Genomic DNA, 25,263 nt, shown 5'->3' with positions numbered 1-25,263 from the left:
AGCCCACTTCCAAAAACGTTGGGACAGAACATGATGAGTAACCGATCTCATAAACCGATAATTTAATCCCAATAAAATAAAGATGAAGTTGAAATTAAGCCAATCTTGAGTTTGATGGCAGCAACATATCCATGTTTACCACTGTGTGGTATCCTCTCTTCTTCTAACAACAGTTTAGACCAAGATGTTCAAAAGTCCTGAGTCATCTTTGTCGTATTTTACGTCTCGTGATGTCCCAAATGTTTTCAGTTAGTCAAAGGTCTGAACTGCAGGCAGGCCAGTCCAGCACTGCAAAGCCATGCTGTTGTAATAGATGTCGTATGTGGTTCAGCATTGTCTTGCTGAACTATGCAAAGCCTTCCCTGAAGATGGGAGCATATATTGCTCTAAAAGCTATACATAACTTTCAACATTAATGGTTCCTTCCCAGAAGTTACCAGTTCTACAGAAAATAATGCACTCACATACCATCAGAGATGTAGTTTTTTGAACAGAGACCTGATAACAAGCTGTGTGGGGTGTGACGGCCCCGCCCCATATGTCAGGGTGTTTCCGGCTGGTCTGTGTGTCTTCCAGGTTCAGCGGAGGCGGGACCGTCTTAAATGAATGTGCTACACCTGGGCCCGGTGTAGCGTATTTATAGAGATGCTGGCTGACTCTCGGGAGGCCCCTTCTTTCCATGCCCGCCGCCTGAGGGAGATGCCGCACCGCGGTTTTGCGCTTTAGTGTCGTTTTCGTTTCGTACGCACACACAGACACATCCATACACGCCTACATTACTGACTATGGATACTGATCTTTTGTCTTCTTTTTATTAATAAATGTATTACTTTTGTAGCAACCTCGTCTCCTCTCCCGTTCTTGGTTACAGTCCTTGAGCCGGGCTGTAACAGGGGCCTCTCGTCTTTAGTTTAGAAGACATATTTATTCATCTTCTATAATTCAGGGACGTTGGGTGCTGGAGCCATAAGGCAAGAGGCAGGGGACACTCTGGACACTCACTTCTACAATCAATTCAAAATCACCAACAGACCTAAGATGCCTGTTTTTGGACTGTGGAAGTAAGACGGGGTACCTGTGGAGAACCTACGCTGGCACAGGGAGAACATGCAAGTTCCCTACAGAGATTTGAACCATTTCCATTTTCACCTGGCAACAGTGCATGCACCACACCACCACAGCACAGTTTTCCATCATGAGTCCATTTTAAACGAGCTTTAGCTCTGAAAAGATTTCTGGATCATGTTCACGTGCGTCTTCTCCTTTGCCTGAGCTTTAACCCATATTCATGAATGTTCACAGACAATGACTTCTGGAAGTGTTCCTGAGCCCATGTAGTGATTTCAATGACAAAATCATGCCTGTTTTTAACACTATCTGAGGGCCTGAAGATCCCAGGCATCCCGTGCACAGACAGGTGCCTCCAGATTCTTTTTATGATATCATGCTCTGTAGATGATGATCAAAATTTTAGGTAAAGTAACATTATTCTGAAATCGTTCCACAATTTGTAGATAGTTTTTTGCAGATTGCAGAACCTCTGCCCATCTTTACATCTGAGAGACTCTCCTTTCTCTCAACTCAACTTTTCTTAGACATGTTGCTGCCATCAGATTCGAGAAGCTCTATGTTTTTCATGAAATAGTAAAATGTCTCATTTCCTAAGTTTTCTTGTAAATGAAACATTCCCCCCAGGGGTGCGGCGCTGGAGCCTATCCCAGCTGTCATTGGGCGAGAGGCAGGGTACACCCTGGACAGGTCGCGAGTCCATCACAGGGCCACACAGAGACAACCAACCACACACGCTCACAGTCACTCCTAGGGACAATTTAGAGACACCAATCAACCTAACATGCATGCTTTTGGACGGTGGGAGGAAGCCGGAGACCCGGGGACACACGGGGGAAACATGCAAACTCCACACAGAAAGGCCCCAGCTGGGAATCGAACCTGGAACCTTCTTGCTGTGAGGCTAAATAAAATGTTAGTTTATGAAATATTCAAATCATTGCATTCTGTTTTTATTTACATTTTACACAAGTCCCAAGTTATTTAGAATTGGAGTTGTACAACAACAAATGTAAAATATAACTTCTTTGATCCGAGACTCTGCAAGACTGTAAATGTTCAAATGTTCAGATGATTAATTCACATAAGGCCCTTGAGATCTTTTGGAGTTCCTACTTGAGAATTATTAATGACTGGTGCACATCAGAAATGAGAGTGAGAAGAGTTATTGGTTTCTGTTTTTATTCCTCATACCTGTGTGAGCTGTACAGAAATGACTTCTTACCGTGGCAAACTTTACTGAAGCTCTATGCAAAGAACACAGACTATTAAAGCTAATGAATAAGCTAATGTGTTAATGCCCCAAGCAGAAAGAACATGCTATGAGTTATGTGTCAGTGTACACTGTTGTCTTTAAGCACGTCAACAGGCGTCAATCTTTCTTTCATGAAGGAGCTGCATACTGTTTCTCTTTGTAAACAGTATGGTTTGGTTACGTGGTAATTCATAGGATTGTTAAGTTAGCTCCACTTGGTCACCTGTAGCTCAAGATACGTCGGGTAGGGGAGCAGTAGACAGTATAAGTCCTAAAAGACACAGACAGAAAACACACACAGGACACAGAACTGATACCCACAGACAGGTGAACGACACACGCACAGGCAGCATTTGCATGATTGCACAAAAGAACATGAAAGATGTTACACTGACAGGAAAGAAAGGTTATTTTTTTTTATATAGATCAACAAAGCACACTGTTTCAAGTGATGTCCTGAGGTTTGAAATAATAAGGACTGTGAATCTGTGTGACTGTGAGTATATCGTTAGTGGAGGCGTCAATGCAAATAAGCTGAAAAAGCAAAGTATTCTATGGTTGGATAAAGGTTGGAAGGAGGTGTCACTGTTTAAAGTAAGATTCGAGCTAATTCAGAGATTTGTGTGCAAACATCTCAATGTGTTGCTTAAAATGTGGTGAGGACTAAAACCTATATGATGGAGCCGAAGTCAGGGGCACACGAAGCAATAAATCCCTGTTTTAAGGCGTACTGAAGCCAACCTACTCTGAGCGTTGTTCCGTTATAAACAGGCTGACTATGATGCATTAGCATCCAGCTGAGTATCTGACAACGAGCTGGTCTGCCCTCATCATATGAATCCATCTTTCCTGAATGTCACAATTTGCAAAACTTGGGCTGAAAACTGAAACTGATGAGTAGTCATGAGAAAAAGAAACGCAGAATTAATTCTGCGACATGCAAAGTTTGAAATGCAGATGTTGGAGTAGCTACAACCACTTCAGCAGAATCAGGTTTATGCTTCATGGATTCAAGTGACAAGTTAACAGACTTGAACTGCAGTTGTTCCAGGACTATGTGCATGTATTTATGGGAGTAACACACACTGTGAAGAGCCATGAGCACACCACGGTGGTCAGAAGGCTAAAATAACTACATCAGCGGATGCTTGGTGCATTGATTTTGTGCAGAGCCAGTGATTGAGGATTACCAGCTGCACTTGGTAGAGAGCTGATATTTGACATATTTTAATGGACACACTGATAACCGCTGCAACAGCCAGATTGAGTCTTGTCCTCACCTGTTGGTACACTCCTGTTGCAATATCTCTGCCGAATGCTCGGCAGGATATACACACCATGAGAAAGCCACAATGTTGACAACTTAGGAGCAAAATGACCCCACATTTGCAAAGCGTAGTTGTGATTTTACATCAAATTGAACTCTGCTCTGTTTGTCCCATACTGTGGTTTATCTGAGGACACAACTCACTGTATTTATATTTGACTTTCAGGTCAACATTTTACAACTTGTTATGCGATCTATATATAACTGCAATTTGCTTGTGTTGAGCCATCTTGTAAATACTCTCCACTTCACCAGCAACGGAGAGCAGAAATTTCAGTTTCTGGAGGTACACAGTTGAGCGGACCCAAGGTAAGAGGAAAGGTAACGAGAAAGAGGAGGAGATGACAAGACAAGTAACAGAAGTGGAGAGGAAAAGAGGAATCACAAAACCAGCAGGAGAAAAAAGGAGAAGGGAGAAGAGAGCAAACGGGAAAGGAGAAAGGGGAGAATATAGTAACAGAGAGAGATAACTCACGGTGACTGAATGCTGTTGATGGACGACCTGCGAGAGAGTGCATCTCGATTTTGCTTTACAAAACTGTACATGCAGAACAAAAACAAAAGAAAAAATGAGACACAAATGTGAAGGGGACAGGTGGACAGCTGTCCGACTATCCACGTGTCCCCCCCATTTCACAGTGCAGAGCTAGTCTGTGTAACTGCTTCAATAACACAACAGTGACTTTCTCACAAAAAAACTATTTTCAGGGTTTCATTCCAGCAAGGTCAATTAAGTTTAAATAGTAATACTTTGGTTTTATATTCATTTGCAGCATTGCACCCTTTTTTCCTGCTTGAAATTATATCCAGTTGTCCTTTTGGAATGAAACCCCGAGTTTCTCTGTACAGTACACAGAAAGCAAAGAAAAAACGGTTAATTTCAAACAAAACCAATAGTCTGTAACCACACCGTTCAACCACCACATTAAAAGATTCTGAGAACACGACACTGAACGCATAAAATCACAATATAATAAGAGTAATACCAGGGAAAAGTGGAAGTATTGGGACGTTAGCTAACCAGTGATTTACAGCACTGATCGCCTGATAGAGTTTAAATGACCTCATTCACCGTGAGGAGGATGGCAATTAAGGAGCGAGTGAGAGCTGAAGATGATCTCTTTATCTGCTCATCACATCAAGTGCTGTGCAGAAGTATTCGGACACGCAGACAGTGGTTATTTGCAATGATTCTGTTCTATGGGAACAGAACATATGAGATGAGGCATATCTTAAAATGAAATAGAACAGCAGTTTTACAGCAACAAGTCAGTGAGAAGCTTGATATTAGCTCCAGTTTCACACCACGCCAGATCCACCTGAGAATCGCAGCTCGTGCTGGTGAGAGTATGACGGGATGAAGCTACTCCTACTCTATATTCCTCTTTTCACGCATGCCTTTCAAGCTGAGACTGATGCACCTTTGCTGCACATCGGTGTCATGGGGAGGAGGGGGTGGGAGATTATCCGCTGCTAATATGCCTCTGGGTCGTTAAAGGAGGCAAACAGAGGTGAAACGGGCCCATATTGCTGTGCGTTTACACATATCAAGACATCATTGCAAAACCGGCCGCTTTAACCAACGACACTGATGTCACCCGACCGATTCCTGGACCCCGTGTTGATGTGTGTGAGCGCATCATTATGCAGGGCTGAGGACGAGCAGTGGCACGGTAATGAGGACGTCCTTTTTTAATACCATCAAGCTTTAAAGAAAAGGGCTAATAACCATTTTCAGATTGAGAAAAAAGTCAAACTTGGGGCAGTTGACTTTGTGAGTGCTTGTGGCTCTTTGGTCTGTTTCCTCTTTCCTTTTAAGAATTAACGCTGGGAATAAAACAATAGAGATGATTGCCTCTTAGGAGGCACTATACTGAAGAAGGTGTACAGAGTAATCTGTATACTGAGTCTATGAACAGTTACTCACAAAAGAATATCATCCCTGATGCCTTAAACTGTGTTCAGCACATTTCTTTCCTTGTGAAATGTTCACTTCGGTTTGGGCCAACCCCCGACACGCTGATTATCTGCTGTTTTCTTTAGGATTTTCCCTAAATTATCATGTTTGGTGTTGATAAGCAGATAAAGGCACTTCAAATCTACACAACACAGACATCCAAAAACTTTTTCATGTGCAGAGTTGAGAGCTTTTTATTATGGGTCACATCTTAAAGCAGTTCGATAACTGGATTTATTCAGACAGGGACCAATTGCTTTTAAAATTAAATGCCATATTGGCAGCATGTGGCGAGGCTCAGGGCCAAAACAAGACTTTAAAAATGAATAAAGTAAAAAATACTGGTGGGAAATCTCATGTGTTGTAGACGGGAGCTTCCTTAATTGCCTGCAGTATTGAAGAAGGTCAACAGTGGGTTATAATCAACAAGGCAACACAACCAGAGCACTCTCATAATAGGAGTCGATGAAGAAAGAAGACTGAGATCAACACGGCACATATACACATTTTTCAGACAGACATTTATAGGGACAACACACTAAAAGACAACGAGACATTTATTTCCAGAGTGGGAGCTGCTGTGCGAGATGCTTGGAAACTTACGCAGCGATAGAAATGTTGGCAGCTGACATTGGGCTGACTTCTTTCACTTCCAGTGCCTTCTGCAGTGCGAGTTTCTTATTGGCCGCCTCCTCCTGTTCTTCCTCATCCTTTACCCAATCAGAGCCAGAACATACATTCTTAGAGCACTCCTTCATATTTACACAGGAAAAAAAACCTGTACACATACAAGTTTTTTCAAGTTTGGCACAATATAATATAACCTTTTTTTGTTGTGAGTTACTCTAATAAATACATATCATATTATATATTATAAATGCATCTGAGAAACAACACTGAGAAGGTCTGATCTACTTACTTTAGTCAGCTCCTGAGCATTTGCAAGGTTATCAACGGCAATGGCCAAGAAGACATTCAGGAGGGTGTCTGAACAGCGTCAGGATTCAGGATAAAATCCAAACAGACTATGTTATGCTATAGAATGTGCAGTTTATTTTCTTCCTCCTGAACTGGGACAGGTCACAATAGTGATGTTTTTGTATCTTCCAGATTCAGGCCACTCCTACTTTAGCCAGTGGTTTGGAGCTCAAGAGGTGTTCAGAAAGAGCCATGAAAGACAAACTAAAGCCTTTGATCAAAGACCACATTCAAAGATTCTGAAAGATTAATGTGCAAGATGTAAAAGGACACTGAAGCTCTCACTGAAAAACCTGGGGCCGGTCTTACAACAACAAGAAAAACAGCAGAGTTGGATCTACAGTATATTCTACAACCTATAATGATTTCGTAAATCATACTTTTGAGCTCTTCAGTGAGGCAGGTGTGGAGCAGAATCTTGCATCTATTACAGGTCCTAGTCACACTGGGCCAAAGACCGAACCTCCAGCAACCCAAAAATATCACGACCCTCAGCAACTGTTAAGCAACTAAAATGCAAGTCTTTATTTACAAGGTACTCGGCGAGTCGTTGATGACTTGCACAAACACTCCCTGAATAGTGGGTGAGGGACCGGCAACCTGGCAGGGAGTGTCTGTGGGGGTTTGGAGAGTGGTCTGCAACAGATTGGGGTCAGCTGTCGCCTGTCATCAACAAGCTACTGATGGCACAACCACTTACAGATCCGCCAGGGACCTCACACCAACTGATGTGAAAATACTTAGTTGAATTCCACAGCAGTGGGATAAACAGCAGGATACTGACACAATCTCTTGTTCATTACATTGCTGGAGAGTTCCCAATAGTCTGTGTTGTCTCTACGGTCAACAAAGACAACGCTAGTCACTCTGTTAATGTTGCACGAGCAACAAGAAGAGGATGACCAGGCTGCATCGGCAGAGACACAGAAAAGGTTGGCAACTGGTCTGCAGTTAGTCGCTTACCGGTTGGAGTCTACTTAAAGGGGAACTCCGGTATTTTTAAAACTAGACCTTATTTCTGGCATTAAATACGTTCATCTACTCACCGAGAACAGTTTGATGAAAGTCGGCGTTCTTCGGAAGATATTTAGATCGCTCGCAATCGGCGTATATCCATATAACGAGAGACCAGGGCTTAGACGATGCAGCCTCTAAATAAGTCATTATCTGTATTTATTTCATCAATACTTTAAGACAAATGAATGAATGAATGAACGCGTACTATACTTCTATACTATAGCTAAGACAGATAATGCCTTATTTAGAGGCTGCATCATCTAAGCCCCGTTCACTCCGTTATATGGATCTCGAGGAATCTAAATATCTTCTGAAGGATGCTGACTTTCATCAAGCTGCTCTCGTGAGTAGATGAACGTATTTCATGCCAGAAATAAGGTCTAGGTTTAAAAATACCGGAGTTCCCCTTTAACAGACAGTCAGTGGCTTGTTTAAGAAATTATGCAATTCTGCTAAAGTTGACAGAGCAGTTTAGCAGCTGACGAGAGTCTGCAGACAGTCGATGCCTATTTTTAGCCTCAACTGGTAGTTGCCAGGATGTCAGTCACCCATCTCTGAGCCCCTGTGGGCCTAAGATCATTTAGATTCTCTTGGGAGCATCAACGTGCTCCAATGAGATGATGTTTCACTTCAGCCAGGACCGAAAATCTAAACTATCAGAATGTTGTTAAGTAGTTGAGTCTTAAACTTTCAGGTTTCATATCATGTTCAGACATTACTGTGCTGATTTTTGAGTGTTTCAGCTATCAATGTCAAAATATGACAACCTGCTGGATCATTAGCGTGTGGTTGATTATGTCATGAAGTTACAGAGGATACAGTTTCCAAAGAGCGTGAGGACAATGAAGTAGATGGAGGAGAACATGCCACGGCGAACGCCTCCTTGAGACTCGATGCCGTGGTACATCACAGCATTCCAGTCCTCACCAGTCAGAATCTGAGCAAGACAGCAGAGGCAGAATGAGGCTGGGGACACCGGCAGGCTGCAAGGCACTGAGCAAATCTCACAGACTGGAGAATCAAATTACTTTACAGAGTGAAGGGTGATGAGCACAGACTAATTGAAGGATTATTATTTTTGAGCGCATTAGGGTACAGCAGGCGCACAGACCACTCATTCTCTCTAATTAAAATCAGAGATAAAGTAGATGTTCTCCCTTTTACTCAGAATTTTAGTGTATTTAAGTGCGCATGGGGGGGTTGTCTTACCTGAAACACAGTGAGGATGGCTGCTGGGAAGGTATCAAAATTTGTTGTTGGTGTTTCATCTTCAAAGTTAAACCTTTAAGAGTCAGAATCACAACATCACAAAACGGGAAAAATAATATCAAAAATGATATATATAGTTCCAATCAGGTGTTAATAAAATCTACCTGCAGGTAAAAAAAAAAAAGCAGATTAATTATGTTAATAGCAAAATGGTGAGTTGCCGTATCAGGGCACTGAAAGCACATGTTTCTGCTCATGAGAAACATGGTCAAAAACACATTCACACCTGGAGTCACACCTGCACATTTCCTCTTTTACTTCTCGTCTGTAAAACATTTCCTGTCGCTTACCACATAAACACACACATACAGGGTTGTAGCTCTATTCTTGTGAGGACCCTCATAGACACATTCCTCTACATTCCCTGACCCAGCATGGTTATAACAGCATGGAGCTTCTTTTTCCTAAGTTCTCTCTAGCTGTTAATATATATTATGCCTCTAGCCAAGGTTAGAAGGAATAACACCAGATCACAGGATAGATTGGCTTTAAATATTCCAATCACATTCAGATGGGAGCGAGTTAGAGAAATGCATTAATGAGGATGTTGTTCGACATCATTTTGTAACAAAGTCACAAAAATTTAAGTATTTTCTGAAAAAGTCTGCAATATTAATTGCTTATTTCTAATACAGGTATTTTCCTACAGGGTAAGATTTAAGTCACATTTTGAGAATAGAGCAGGACCAAAACAACGGCTGCAGCAGCGAAAAAGCTGCTGCTGCATCGATGGCCTCCATGCTCAACATTTACTGAGGTGACATTCAGTTCTCTGCTGACACTTGCTAAGAGGTGTCACATAACCTGCATTACATGATGACTTTTTCTTTTTAATACGTTCAAGTTGAAGGAACAAAAGCATGTTTCTTCTCTGCTAAAGTGTTTGTGGGCTATTGATGCAGTGCTGTCTGAGGGCTGCCCACTTTAGCCCTGCACCCTGGTCCTTTATGCATTAACTACTGCCACGCTGTCTGCATTAAAATACACATCAAAGAAAGTGGAAGAATCCCTTTTTTTTATTTTTGTTTGTTTGTTTTTCTCTTTACATTTTCTATCCCGTCTAAACCTTTTCTGATTTGGGTCTCTCATATGTCCTCACAAAGATAGAGGTACAACGTAAAGGAGGTGGGCTTTTCTTTTTATGTCTTCACAGCTCCAGGTTGAGGCTACGCTACATGAAGGGGATTATTTTGTATGACAATGGATGGAACAGAAGGACACAGAGAAAAACAAGAGTCAACACCAATTGCAGGGGCAAACTCCAAGCTTCACGCCCAAAACACACTGTCTCTGCAACTCAGGGCTGCATCACAAGACATTTGCCGTACATACACATGAGCACAGTGATGCAGCACATCCAAATCCACATGCCATATTAGCCATCTAACACTTGAAGTAAAAATGGCATCATGTCCACACTTCCTCTGACATTTTTCTCACCAAAGAACAAATCTCTGCTCACCAGAAGAATTATCTTTAAAAACTGAGTCTTTCTCTGAGTCATACGAGACTCGGAGGTGCTGAGTGTCAAGAGGGGAAAATCGAATTAGCCTGTTTACATCAAACAGGAACCTCAGGAACAATGCTGCTTTTATGGGGAGCTTCATCACCTCAAAACTACAACTGGTTTGTGTGAAGTACAGTTCAGATGGCCAGCTTGACATGCATCCTTCAGAGTCAGTCTGTCTTGGTCTCAACACACAGCACATATGAATGGAAAGTTTGACATGGGACAAAGGCAGTGTCAGATAACACAAACCATTTAAGATACAGTGAATGAATGAAGAATGAAGGCAATTTTAGTCCTTACAACTATCCTTTGTTCATACAAATATGGAGACTATTTTTTTCTGTATTGGAAGGTACAGTAAGACAAGACTTAGTGAGTCTGTATCTATTAAATGGTATTTAAAGCAGCCATTTTAATCCAGCACTACTGGGTTTATGCAAAGCCGAAACACTCTGGGTGTGGAGCTCACTAAAGTCACATTAGAAACATGTATCTACAGGTTTAGTTGGTGTTAACTTGTGAATATTCAGGAAAAGTTAACAGTAGGGTCTTGTTTACAATATAACTACTTCTATCACACATGCAAACTTTCTACACAAAGAATCCAAATCTTTGCAGAAAGCCCCCAAATGACCCAACAAACCTGCCAAAACCTGTATCCGTGGTCTTGAAACTAAAGAAGACAATGAGAGAATGACATAGATAGGCATAAGGAGAGGTTTGGTCTTTCAACTGATAATAACCTGCACTGCTGTTCAGTCAGTTCTCAGAAAAAAGGGCTAGTGCAAAAAATATGCAGGTTCGAATAGACAAGGGGAGCAAAACTCAGAGCAGAAGAGGATGAAGAATATATATATTCTTACATATACTGTATATATATATATAATATGTAAAAAGAAAAAAAAAGAAAAAAGAAAATGACAGATTCACCTCAAATTCAAAACAATGCAAATGTTCTACTAAATAATAATGTTCTGAACCCAGTAGCTGATGTTGGTATTTCCTAATTTATCATTTGCTTATAGGGAACACTCAGATTGGTTCTAATAAATCAAACTTTTGTGCCATCAAATAGCTGGTCAATGTTGGGCCAAAAATGCATTTATATATACATATATTTACATATACACTGCCTGTCCAAAATACAGGTTGTGGAAAAGATATGAATCTGTTTGAGAAGGGTCAGATTATTGGCATGCATTAAGCAAAGAAAACATCTGAGGAGATTGTTCAAACTACTAAAAATTGTGTAAAGAACTGTCCAACTGTTCAGGGATAGTGGCGAACCATCATCTTCGAGGAAGAAATGAGAAAGAAAAAGTCTTGAATGATCGTGAACTCTGCGATCTGAACTCTGGGGCACTGTCCGTCACCCTCGGTTCCTTGGCTCCTTCCCTCCATGGCCGTGGGGGCTCTACCTGAGACCTTCCTCTCCTGCCCACTGGGCTGGAGAATGGCTTTGTTGTGATAGGCTGCCGGGTTTCTCCCTTCCTCACTTAATGGGGGTTAATGGTTTCCCGGGTCCGGGGGCCTTTCCTGTCTGCGTCTGATCCCTGGAGTGGGTGTGGTTGTGGCCCCCTCCCCCATCGCTATACACAATTCATGTAGAGCCTTGAGCATATAATTGACACACACACACACACATGCACAAGCATTCATTCGCTCTCATGCTCACCCCACTATTACAACGTGACAATCATTAACGATGTGATTTTCCTTCTCATAAACTTGCTGCTGGTTATGTTGTTGCTGTTTGTTTGTTGTGTGTTTTCTTTCCTGACGATCCTGTGTTTGGCCACAGTTTGCTTTCTTTTCTCTCCACAGATGCAGCAATTGGCTACCTGGTTTTTGGGAACTGGTGTCTATCTTTTCAAGCTCTCTTCACTCCCCCTCTTTCTTTAATTTCTCCTTTCAAAAAAGAAAAACTGTTACTGCAAACTACGATGAGAACACTGGCCCCGTGGGCTTTGACTTTGCTGATGCCTCTGAGCAAAAGAAAACAAGAAAAAAAAAACAGAACTCACAGCTGTGTTTAATTGGGAAAGTTAGAGCTTCCACACGCACAATGTGAAGGGAGGTCAAGGGATTGGGACTAAACTAAAAGCTGCGCAGCCTTAAGAAAACCACTCATCAGTGAGGCTAATTGGAAAAAAAATGCTTCAATTTGCTTGAAGGGAGCATAAATATTGGACTCTGGAGCAATCGAAGAAGGTCATGTGGTCTGATGAGTCCAGATTTACCCTGTTCCAGAGTGACGGGTGCATCAGGGTAAGAAGAGAGGCAGATACAGTGATATGCCTAGAGCCTACCGTACAGGCCTGTGGAGGCAGTCCTGTGATTGGTGCAGTTGGTCAGGTTTAGGTTCAGCAACGTTATGTGTCCAAAGAATGAGGTCAGCTGACTACCTAAATACTGAATAACCAGGTTATTCCATCAGTGGATTTTTTTCCTCCCTGATGGCACGGGCATATTCCAAAATGACGAATGCCCGCATTCATCGGGCCGAAATCGCAAAAGAGCGGTTCAGGGAGCATGAGACATCATCTTCACACATGGATTGTCCACCAAAGAGTCCAGGCCTTAACCCATCATCTCTCCCATCATCGCTACAAGATCTTGGCGAAAAATTGGTGCAACTCTCCACGGAAATAAACGTTGTGACACTGCAGAAGCTTATTGAAACAATGCCACAGCGAATTCGTCCCATGATCAAAGTTGTGAGTGTGCGACTTCTTCTTTGGACGGGCAGTGAATATAAAACTAATTTAATTTCCTTTATTAAAGGCATTTTATGCTAAAGATTGTTTCCTTACTGATCTTTAGTACCATGCGAAGGTGGTTTATGTCTTGTACAGTCATGTGTTCCCTCTGTACGACCAAATCTAACGTTTCATCAAAAATCATCCGGTTCCGACCAGGTCTTAAATTTAGGGAAACACAATTTTGATTAAACAACAACACACAACATATTATATCTCATCATTGTTGGTTTGATAAAAACTGAACCAAAATAAAGTGTGTAAAAAAAAAAAAAACTAAGCACATCCTTTTTGCTTGGAATGAAGAGAGAATGTGGCAGCTGCTATCAAATCCATACGATTAACTGATCATCAGGAGGCGTGACAACCTTTATAAAAGCAGAAGTTTTCCAAGGAGGAAAGACATCAGACATCAGACTTCATTACATCCTGATAAGTAATGCTTTGGAATCAAAAGAGGGTGATCTTTCTTTTTCACATGACTGTAAATGCACTTGTCTTCACTATCTACAGTACAATTAATGCTGACCTACAGAGAAAAAACGGCTTGGCAGTAAACTCCCATTCAAACTCAGTACTGGACATTTAATCCAAAACTTTATGTTAGCTGTTATTAAAGCGTCTTGTTTGTAACTAACAATTACGTGAAATCACACCTACACGAGTTTAATCGTTTGCAGCTATGCTCATGTTGTTATTTGTTACTTAAGTGACCTGATAGCTGCATCTGTTTTTGTCTTTTTGTTGTGTCGGATAGTTTTTTCCAGTGTTTCCCAACCCTGGTCCTCAAGGCACACTACCTTGCATGTTTTCCATGTTTCCCTGCTCCAGCACACATGATTCAAATTAATGGGTCGTCCTCAGCCTTCTGCAGAGCTTAAAGACCTGACCTGGAAAGACCTGGAAAGACCTGGAAAACATGCAGGGCGGTGTGCCTTCAGGACCAAAGTTTGGGAAACACTGATCTAGAAGAAGGCTTTTGAATATATACAGTACCTAGTCCACTGACAAGTTTACAAACCAAATATGAATATCTTTTTAAATCAAGGCGCTTGAAATCAGCTTTGAATAAGAGAGCTTTCATGACGGAGTAAATGCATGCCACTCAAGCAAGATTCATGCAAGAGCTCGAGAATTATATGGCAAAATTCCTCTGACTGCTTCCAGAGAGCATTCTTCAAGGATAGTTTAAAAAAGTACTTTTCCATGTTCTCTGTCGAAATGTCAGCATTTTCTGAAAAACTGAAAGCCTTTTAGAATCCGCAACCATATAATTCCAAGCACGTGATCTGCCATGCGAAGAACCTGAGAGTTAAAGGGGAAAAGATGTGTTGGAGAACAAAAATGACATTAAGGAAGAGTGCACAAAGGAAAGCGAAGGGTCTGCAAAAACAAGGACAGGATGTGCAGCACACTGTTACCACAGCGACGGCCTGCACCAATGACAGCTGGCTTCTCCTTTGCCGCACAGATCCAGCTAATGTATACGTGTTCAGGCACATGGAGGTATTTCTATGCATGTTAACAACACTGAGCCGGGTGCATGTTATAATATCTATCTGTGTGTGTGTGTGTGTGTTAAATGGGTGGAAAGTGTGTAAAGGAATAACTTCTGGACAATATCAATAAAAACTGAAAATGGTAGAATTCTGTTGGATTGTTTTAGTCTCATGTTCAACACTTGATATGCATTCTGTGTTCTACTGTGAATAAACTATTGATTTATGTGATTTGCAACTCGGTTTCTACTGTATTTACATTTGATTCAGCATCTACATTTTTGTGGAATTGGGGTTGTATATCAATACGACACAAACTAAAATCAAATATATGAATTTTAAATGGAACAGAAAATATTTTTTGATGTTTCTGATAAAAAGGAGTATTTTATGGCACATTTCTAAAGGTTGGACAACAGATTTGGACCCTTTCCTGTTTTTAGATGACAATAACCCCCATGCTCGAATTGAGGCCTATTGATTAGCATCAGCGTTGCGCCTAATAAATGACCACATACGTTTCTCTGAGGGAATGATCAGCATAAACCCAATATCTGCTGCTGATTTGAGCTTGCATTCGTTGGTCTGGCTGTAATTCACACCTGTGTGGGGGTGAGGGATGACAGAAGAGAGTTGCAACTGCCTCAAGTAGCCTTTTCTTTGTCGGCATGTCATGACATTCTCTCCCCTTCTCCTTTTCATTTACCTTTGCCCTTCTCTGTCTCTTCATTGCATCCTCCATCACCCACCCTCTGTCCACCTGTCCTTCAACCACTTTCTCCATTTCACCTCATCGCAGTCTTTCCCTCCTTTTCTTCATTTCCTGCCTGGGTCCCATATTTACTTTTTTCTCTCACTCTTCCTCCCTTCTTTCTTTAGGGATTAGTGAACGCAGTGCAGTGAGCGGCAGCGGCAATTTGCAGCTGTGCCTGTGTGTGCGGACCTCTGTTTGCTCTGATAATAGGGATTGGGAGCGTGCTGCTTGGCTTTCATGAGTCTTCCGCAGAGACTTCACTAACTCAATCCTGGAAGGAGGAGTTATGTAAGGCCAAACTCCCCACAAGCTCGTGGCCCCGCTCCCTCCATCTAATCCTGATGACAACAGCAGCAGGTTTACATTAAATAGATGAAGACAAAACACATTTCTCAGTGAACACATGTGGATTCGAGATAACCGCTGATACTGGAAGAATCAGACCATACACAGTATTCTGCAGACTCTTGACAAGCAAATTTGTGGCATAAACTTTAAACCTTCTTTAATTGAGGGTTTGAAACAAAGAGCAGGTTAGGGTCACATTAAGGCACTCCTGCCTGGATTTCGCATTGTTGTTGACAATTACCGTAAAGCTGAACTTACTTAAACTGCAGCTATTACACAGAAATGTGAGCATTTGGAAACATTAGCTAATTCAGAGCCCAGCGGGTCCCAATTTCCAAGTAAGACATACAGGTTTTTAAGAAGCTTGAGCTTAGACTTAGGCTTTCAGAATTAGAAGTCCAGGCAGTCTGTTAACAGCAGGCAGTGAGGTTGAATTTGTGTCTTTTGATTGAAAGTCAAATCTCTAAATTACCCATAGTACTAAAACACTGACATGTCAACCTGACAATAATTTGCTTGAGATTCAGAGAAAACAACTGTGTTTAATGTGTTTATCACAAAATGCTGTCCAATCAGTGCCCGTGCACGTTGAGGCTTCTTTGTCAAACAAAGTCAGAGTAATTGAACAAAGACAGCATGTTCTACGAAAACCGAAAGCTATAAAGTTCCGTTGAAGTCAATCAAGCCCAGTTGATTTGAACTCTAAAAAAGAATCTGCGCTCCAAACACCGCTTTGTCCTGTGTGTCTCAGCAGGAAGACGGCTCCCTGCTACAAGCGGTTTATTTTTCAGTTCTCACAATTTTCACCAGGAGATTACTTTCAGTGTTTTGAGAGCAGGGACATTATCACCGTGTCTGAAATAAAGTCTGGATGCAAGAAAACATGTCGTTTCCCTAAAAAGACATCAAAATTAAACCGAGACTGAAAAAAGTGCTGTTTTCTTTACATAATTGACTGAAGACAGTCTATTTTCAGGTTAATCACTATGGAGCTTCGATACACTTTATGCTTGAGGTAAAATAAAAATAAGAAAAGATGAAATACCAGGAAATAACAGTGGGTTTCTCCCTTAACTTTTAAGCACCGTGTGGATGTCAGACTCATCTCACACATGTCCATCACCAGACACTGATGTAATGTTAATGATGCCACAGACTGATGGGATTTTTGGCGCCATGGCAACAGCCTGCTGCTCAGAGACCTCCAGTTGTGGTTTTTATGACGCCTGCCTGTCTGAAGCGACATTTTATACGAGCGTACCTGCCAGAGTGCTTTAATCATCTGAGGTCAATGCTTTCAGTAAATATTTACTCATAATGCTATGAATGACTGATCAGACCAACCAGCCCGCAACACAGCAGTTCTAACCTTTTAACACTACAGATGTGCACAAAGATCCTTTTAGGATTTTACAATTTTACAATTAGGTTTGTACACATAAGGGGGGACATCACATCTTAAGCATTAGAAGCTTGGGGGAGCTGAACATGAAAAGCCAACAACTAGTATTTTGGGAGCGTGCGCAGCGCCTGAAGAAGAAAGCTTGTGCTAACAAAGAAAGATGATAACCCTCGTCATGAAACCGATTATCTCTGACTGGAGATGGAGGTTATATTGAGCCTGTTAAAGCAAACAAGCCTGGCTGGGTCAGACTCGTTTTGTCCAACACAAAAACACATGTTGGTATATGTTTTTGTGATTCCTGACCAGCCAAACTGTATTTTTCTAGCAACAGAATAAAATCAAAGGCTATGTTTACAGAAAATTATGATAGTTTATCTGGTCTGGACTGCTTGTTTTTGTTTCATGTTGAACTCTTATTTGTAATGTTGCTGCATCCTCAGATCACAGGTATATTCCTGGTGTTTGTCATGTTTTATACATTCCAAGTTTTAACCTCAAAGCTAAATTAGGCTCAATCAGAAAGCCTTCAGTGCGCAGTGTGACCACTGCAGTGATATGAGGTGAGGTTTGTGTGTAAAGCGGCTGAATGCCAGGCCTTTGATTTACCGCACCCAGCTTGGGATCATGAGGTGTTCCTGTCATTAAAAGACATGGAGCTCCTGCTGAGAGGGATATCAAAAGGCCACAGTTGGTGCTGCTGTTCTGCCAGCTTCCTGCTGCGGCAACATGTCTGTCACCACTGCCACGGTGGGCCAGGGATCACACACCGGGAGGAGGGCAGGGCGGAGGAGGAGTACAGAGGAGAAAAGGAGAATATCCGTGTGTGTACGTGTGCCGTGAACTGAGGGAAAGAGGAGGAAAAAGAGCAAGGCAAGTCAGAAAATGTACTCACTGTCCTCCGAAGAGCTGCATGCCCAGCAAAGCAAAGACCACAATGAAGAGGAAGAGGAGGAAAAGCAAGCTGATGATGGACTTCATGGAGTTGAGGAGGGAAACGACGAGGTTCCTCAACGAATTCCAATATCTGACAGAATTGGCAGATGAGAGGGAAAAGGGTTAAATCCAGATAAAATACAGGTTTGGGTCTCCCCTCTGACCTCCATGCATCATTTTAACTTAAATACTTAGAAACCACGACATGCTGTAGATATTCTGCATGTTTGTCTGAAGCCTGATTTCATCAAAAAGCAGAGAATCTAAGACATGTGGCTAAATGACATGAGAATGATGTACTCTAACACAGGAAAAGTGTTTCTCCATACATCCAAAGGTTTGTAACAATGCAGAGAAATTCTGAAGGAGATGAAAGGAAAAATGTCATTAATATAATTAAGCTGTAGACTGAAGGTTTACGGCCCTCATAGGTAGGTCAGATAAACTGTTTGTGTTGTCAGGAAATTACACGGACCGTATCACTGACAGGTCAGCTAGTTTGCAATCTAATGGGAATTTGTACTAGTCTTGGCTATAGATCTATGAGGATAACTGCTTCACAGATGACCCACAGAACTGGCCATGTCCGTTGGTGCTAAACCAGACTGTGGCTAATTTACCTTAAGGCTTCATTTAAATGAGCCAATTTAGATACATGAAAGTTATTACAGAATTGTACTCGGATGTAACTGTTGGTGATGGTGACTTTGCAGCCATTCTGCTTTCATTTGTATTATTTCTGTTTCCCTTGCAGATGAGTTGCAGATGATAACCACATAAGCTATTATTTTCTTATGAGGCCTCTCATAACTCTGACTGGAATAATATAAGGTTAACATTACAAAATATTTGACCTAAGCTCTGCTTTTTGTCATTTTATCAGCTGTCATGTTGTTCTAGTGGCTAAAAAGATACACATTTTTACATTGCATTGGATAGCAAAAAATAACAGGTGTTTTCCTTGAATTAGTTTTAAGAGGACTTGTTGTGAATGGCAGGTAATTCCAGAAGTATGAACAGTGTTTTTATTATGCTGTTTGACACATTTATGATAAAGAACTACAACTTTTATTTATATTCACAACAGTTTTATTAATGGAGAGGCACAATGCTTGGGTATGTCTTATGGATTAACAGCTACAGAGTGCAAAAGAAGCCCAACATGCTTCTGATTCTCTGTTGTTACATCATAAGATTTCTGAGGTAAACTCACTTGGTGACTTTGAAAATCCTGAGGAGTCTCAAGGCCCTCAACACACTGATGCCAAATGATGCCCCTGGTTTAATCATGTCCCAGATCACCTCAAAAATACTTCCAACAATCACCTAGAGACAAGAACAAATGGCTGGAGTTGTTTTGGCATGAGTCTCATGTTGAACCAATCAGAAGAGGCCTGCAGTAACTTACCCCAAAATCAAAGCAATTAAAGGAGGAGTGAAAGTAATTTCTTGCTCCCAGGCCATACATCTTCAACGTCATCTCAGTCAGAAACAAACCCAGAAACACAAACTCGGCAGTGTCTGGTTGTGAGATGGACAGAGTAAGTAAACACACTTCATTCAAAGGCTGTCAACATCGATTAGCTCCATTGTGGGTGTGTATTTGCATAAGTGACTTACAGAGGGCTCTCGTCAGCCACTCCGGTTGGTCGTAATGCACGATGGCTACGCACAGAGTGTTGAGGCCCACCAGGCACAGAACAATCCAGTAGAAACTTTGAGCTTTTACCATACGGCGGATGAAGAAGCGAATCCTTTTCTCTTTGCGGCGGAAGTAAGATGAGCTGTCCATCTTCCCGCTCTTCACACTTGCCCGACCGAACGGAGAGCCGGGAGGAGCTGGAAATGATGCACAGAGCAGAGACAGAAAACGTGTGAGCGAACTGTGGTATCATTGTTGGCCAGTCTCATATTTTTACTGTGAGTCATTATGTGCTTTCCAAGGATTCTTTCTACTGTGACAAACTCAGTTTTTCTCCATCAAGATGAAACGTATAACTCATATAAGGATGGTTGTAATGCTTTATGTGTAAACAGTTGCCTAGAAGACCTTTTTATTGCTGTCAAAGGCACAAATACATCTACTGGACAGAGATTATGCCTGTTTCTTAAATCTGTTCCAAGCTAGCGATGCACCGATACCACATTTTTTTAAACCGAGTACAAGTACAAGTAGTTAGGGATGCACCGATCCGATATCTGGATCAGATATCGGTACCTTTATCGAAGAAAAGTTGAGATCGGGTATCGTTTTACAATGGGCCGATCCATATTGCCGATTTTTTTATTTTATTTATTTATTTCTTATTTCCCCCTTTGTCCTGTTCAGCATTGGCATTCATTCAAGGGCCTTCTGCCCCCTCTAGGTGAAAAAAATAAGTTGGGACTACCTCTGATTTTTCTTTTAGTTTTTACCAAGCTAGAGAAGCTATTGTTTTGTTCAGATGCTTTTTTTATGGATGTTTAATTTCCATTTGCACTAAACTATATAAAGAGCTGATTGCTATTTATTTTGAAAGTCTACCAACCAAGCTGGTGAAGCTATTGTTTTTTTCTCAATTTCAGCTCCTTTATTATTTAATATTTTGTTTTACATTGGATTTTGAATCCCTAATTGCACTGACTGAACCAGTTACAGTTGTTTTATTTTTTTATGGTTAAGATTGTTTGCACAATTATTAAATAAATAAGCAATTCAGTATATTTATATCTGTTTATTAGTTTTTTTAAAAATAGGAAAGAAATGTTTCAGTCTAGTCTGATGTTGCCTTGCACAAAAGAATGATCCCAGTCTTTTCCACACAATAAAACTTACTGTTTGTTACCATTATTCCGTGCTGTTTTTCTGTATCGGTATCAGATCGGATCGGTATCAGCAAAACTAATCATTAAAAAAAAAAAAATCGGATTGTATCGGGAGGCAAAAAAATCTGGATCAGGACATCCCTAGTAGTTACCTTTTAGTCCTTGCCGATACCAAGTACCAATATGAGTACTAATTAAGGCCATTACAGTTCTTACAATTAAACACATTTTATTTTCTTTCAGCACATTCAACCCAAATACAACTGCACTTTGTGCATTTTAGTAATATAAAACTACTCTTTGTGCAACATGTTGTTTTAACATTTTAACTTTCACAAACACACTGCAGGAAAAGTATCGGAACACTTTAATGAATACCGAGTACGAGTACATGGTATCGGTGCATCCCCAATCCCAAACCAATGTAGTCCATTCAAGCAACCCGGCTTGTCAAACAGTTTGGACCCAGTTATAAGAGACAGAGGACATGCATTACTTTTGTCCATGTAACAAGCATGGAAATATGTTTCTGATAAAACCAGAAGCACCCTTTGGGCATAAATACAAGCATTAAATCCCCTAAACACCGTTTGTAATTTACCTACAGCTGCTCATTAAAGCTGTACAAGTAATACCGACTAACTTAAAGCACCGTGTGAGAAACAAGTGAGAAGAAAGACAGAGTCTGACATGTATTCCCTGAGCACTTCATTTTATGGAAAACAGCCATTAGATGAGATTGTAAACTGAAAGCAACAAAGTGGTTTCAATTACCACCCTAATGCTTGTTTCCAACCCACAGACAAGCGATTATGTTGTCTCTGTGTGAGACCGTAAAGCCCATTAATATCAAAAAGTAAAACTCTGATGTGCTGCAGGTAATTCTCCTGCTATTTTAGCTTAACGGTCTAATTAGAAAAGTTAATTATAAACTTCCTCCTTCACAGGGATGTACGACTACGGCCAGAAGGAACAGCTTTACGTCTCTGGATACAGGTGCTGAAAGTGCTTCAATAATATAACTTATTAAGATCTTTGGCTTCGCAGTTTATAGTGTTGGGGAGACATCAGGTGACATAACCCTCTAATCTGATGAAAGGAGGTCAGAGAGCCAGGAGACGTGTGCATTGTAGTGGACGGGCTTTTATTGTAAATCTTGTCTGGGAACAGGTGGTCAGAGGTTACCGGCTGGTGGTTGCGGATAAAAAGATGTAAGATTTACCAACAGAGGACATGTCAGCGAACGGATCCTCTCCTTCCTCAGCACCTATTAGGTCGTTTTTACCCTTCTTGATTTTGCCTCGCTTCAGAACTGTAAAGAGAACAGCCCAGACATGAGATATGATAGCTTATATGAGACTGTTGCAGCAGACAGACAGACAGGCATCAGACTTCAGTGTATAGATCTGTGTGTGTGAGCCATGAGCTAATTAGAAACAACAAATAGGAGTAATTAATCACATTTCTCATTGCCCTCCTGCTTGAAGTCAGCCTTGGACTGAAACATTTTCAGCATGACATGAATGTGATGGTCACGTGACCCCTCTGAGCTGCCTGAGTGGTGGGCTCGTTAATGAGGTCTACATCTCTGCTCCAGCAGGCTGCTAACTGGCAGAACCAGGCTGGAAATACAAAAACAGCTTTGAAAGTGAGTAAAACTCCCTTAGCTTTTCTCTCCCTTCTGTCTGGGACTGACTGCCAAAAATGTTCCTCAATTCTGAAACCATGAAACAGCCAAGCACACCAGGTAGCACAATTAAAGGCTAAAACCTTCTTTTATCACCGAATAAGATACCCAGCCACTCAAAAAATATTATAAAAGAGCTTTTTCTTACTTTCTTATCGTGAAACTATTTCAGAATGAAGAATTCTAAGATCATCTCTGCTGCGACAGGCTGCTTTTATTTACTCTTTGCTCCTTTATTCATTTGTCAAGGACCAAAAACACATTTTCTGCTCTAATGACATCAGAGTGTTTTTTTCTACAGCTGTATACTCAGATGTTTTAAGCCTCCATTTGTTACTAATTGAGAACACAAGGCCGCTGGCTTGTGTCACTTTGCTGGAATCATCAACATGGATGTGTGCTCACTGCGTGCCCGTTTCCTGGCAAAGGCATAAGAGTGTGTGTATGTGCGTGAGCTGGGGAGGGCGGTACAGTGGATTTAGTTTAACAAATCCAATCAGAGTGTAGCCGTAAATCTTACTAATTAACCCCTGCCTTCACACCAGCCCTTGAGGACTGACATCATGGCCAAGACAGACAGACAGAGACAAAGAACTGAATTACAATGCGCTCCTCCTGAAATGATGACCACACTTAGTCTCAGCTAATTTATGACTGGACCGTCTGGCAAACAGCCAACTTTGATTTTGTGTAGTCAGACTTAATGTAAAGGTGAAGGAATATATACTTTATACTTAATATCAAATTGCATTGTAAAACATAATAGAAAAAAATCAGTTTTTTTCTTCCTCAAAAAACTGTTTGAACTTGAATAATTCTGTCAAGAAAATGTGACAAAATTTCTAAAAGAAAACAAGAAAACAAATCAGGCTTACTTCAGCAAATTCTGAACTGTCTGTAAATGGGATATTTCAGTATTAACTCTAACAGATGTGCGTCCCTGCAATGTGAGTAGACTGATGAGTCCTGTCAAGGTTTCCAGTCACGTTGGTTTTTTAAATATAACTTATAACTTTCAACTCCTGTGATTATGGACTATGGTGAAGCTGGCAACAGATGCTCAGCCCTGCTTTCACCTGAAAGGTTTTGTTTCCTCTTGTACCACGCACCATCCAGTGGGGACTTCTCCTCAGCAATTTCATCCTCCTCCTCCAGCAAAACCTCCTCTGCAGCAGGAAAGGGAGAGAAAAAAAAGACTTTCTATGCATTTGTCATAGTTTTTGACACAGCAACACACCCACCTTTACGTTGTTTCAAACATGAGCCTAACCTGCTTTGCAGATCCATTCCAAGTATCCTGTAAGCTCCCTCTCAATCTGCTGCTGTCTGCGGAGCTTAAGAAACTCCTGCCTCTTCTCAACACGCTCTCGCTCCTTAGCAAATTCTCTGTTGAGACAGACATTTTTCATCCATAGACAGAATGAGTTGCATTAACCTTTTATCACATGAGCTAGTTTAGATTTAGGAACTTTGCATAGCTCAATTACAGGAAATTTCTGAAATTTCCAGACAGAAATAAGTGGATAGGGAAGGAAAACACATACATGTATCCCACATGGCATCCTAATTCTTACATATATATATATAAATAGACTATAATGAATAGTACACAGTGCATAGTAAAAGATTTAGATGACCGCTATCACCAAGCTCTTCTTGTGGTGCTAACGCAACACCTCATTGCTCAGAAAACATGATGGCGAACGAAGAGCAAGAGGAAGCTGCGTCCTTCTACATTTCGTTTGTGATGAGCTGATTATGGCACAAACGCGATGCACAACGGCGCTCTTGGTTGCGATGTTTATGGAGGAAAGATGCGGCCGCAGAACGCAGAGTCCAATTCACTGTATACAAGCATGTTTAGTGCGACTATCAACCGAGTTATCTCAGGGTCTCAATCCGACTGCCAGGAAACGGATCCGGTCCAATTTTTAGTCAGACTAAGGTGTATACATGAACTTAATAACTCAGTTTTATTGTAATTTAGCCATTAATTTATTTATTTATAGTGCCATGAAACCACACTGAATGTCTTTCTCATAACCTCCAGACTAAGGTTGGATAGTCACATGTTTGCTTTTCTCAAGCTTTTTGCCAGACAAACGGGTTTGAGTCACAGCAGGCGTTAAGAAGCTCTTTGTTGACACAATAAGATGAACGGACATCAGATCCAGGAGCACAAAGGGACAGGATGATTAAAGCCACACAGCGCAGTCTTTGCATGACACAAGAGGACGTCAGAGCAAAGACAATGAGAGAAAGAAAAGTGTCAGATGATGGGGGACAGAGGTGAATAATCTGTTCATCTACAACTCACCCTCAAGTCAGTATTTTCTAACAAGCCATGAGAACTCACTCACATACTTTATGTTGGGTTTGACTCAAATGGACAGTGCTGAAGTACAGAGTGCGCAGCTGAAGAAGTTCCAACAGTGACCCATTTAGTCTTTTTTACAGATTTCTATGCAAAAACATTAGTTTTCAAAGGAGGCGGTCCACCTTTCCAAATGCATTCCCTCATTAACCCACATTCTACTGAGTTTTACAGTAAACTGATGCACAGCTCTTACAGTGTTTAAGAGGCAAACAAAAAAAATGCATCTTTCAGAGTTTTTCCATTTTTCTTCCTCTCAATCCAACTGTTTTTTTACATGAATCATGAATTTGTACATTTCTCAAGCAAGAAGACTTA

The 25,263-nt window shown here is 41.2% G+C and overlaps 1 protein-coding gene across 5 annotated transcripts in view; it reads right to left on the bottom strand.

The window, feature by feature from the left end:
• Positions 1-25,263, bottom strand: part of LOC140277348 (voltage-dependent N-type calcium channel subunit alpha-1B-like) — a 156,397-nt gene that overhangs the window by 50,517 nt on the left and 80,617 nt on the right. For all 5 annotated transcript variants that reach the window (XM_072372326.1, XM_072372325.1, XM_072372327.1 and 2 more), the window contains exons 7-18: positions 23,842-23,957; positions 23,648-23,737; positions 22,107-22,196; positions 19,700-19,918; positions 19,488-19,600; positions 19,293-19,405; positions 18,039-18,170; positions 8,812-8,884; positions 8,422-8,539; positions 6,527-6,594; positions 6,211-6,317; positions 4,126-4,188 (exon numbers count right to left, since the gene is read on the bottom strand). In XM_072372326.1, the coding sequence (XP_072228427.1) occupies positions 4,126-4,188; positions 6,211-6,317; positions 6,527-6,594; positions 8,422-8,539; positions 8,812-8,884; positions 18,039-18,170; positions 19,293-19,405; positions 19,488-19,600; positions 19,700-19,918; positions 22,107-22,196; positions 23,648-23,737; positions 23,842-23,957 (1,302 nt within the window). The remainder of the gene's footprint in view (positions 1-4,125; positions 4,189-6,210; positions 6,318-6,526; positions 6,595-8,421; positions 8,540-8,811; positions 8,885-18,038; positions 18,171-19,292; positions 19,406-19,487; positions 19,601-19,699; positions 19,919-22,106; positions 22,197-23,647; positions 23,738-23,841; positions 23,958-25,263) is intronic.

Source organism: Leuresthes tenuis, unplaced genomic scaffold (assembly GCF_036924035.1).
Source record: "Leuresthes tenuis unplaced genomic scaffold, fLeuTen1.0.hap1 SCAF_19, whole genome shotgun sequence".
In the NCBI taxonomy this organism is placed as follows: domain Eukaryota; kingdom Metazoa; phylum Chordata; class Actinopteri; order Atheriniformes; family Atherinopsidae; genus Leuresthes; species Leuresthes tenuis.
The sequence above is the reverse complement of the archived record's forward strand: the minus strand, read 5'-3'. Positions and strand labels throughout refer to the sequence as shown.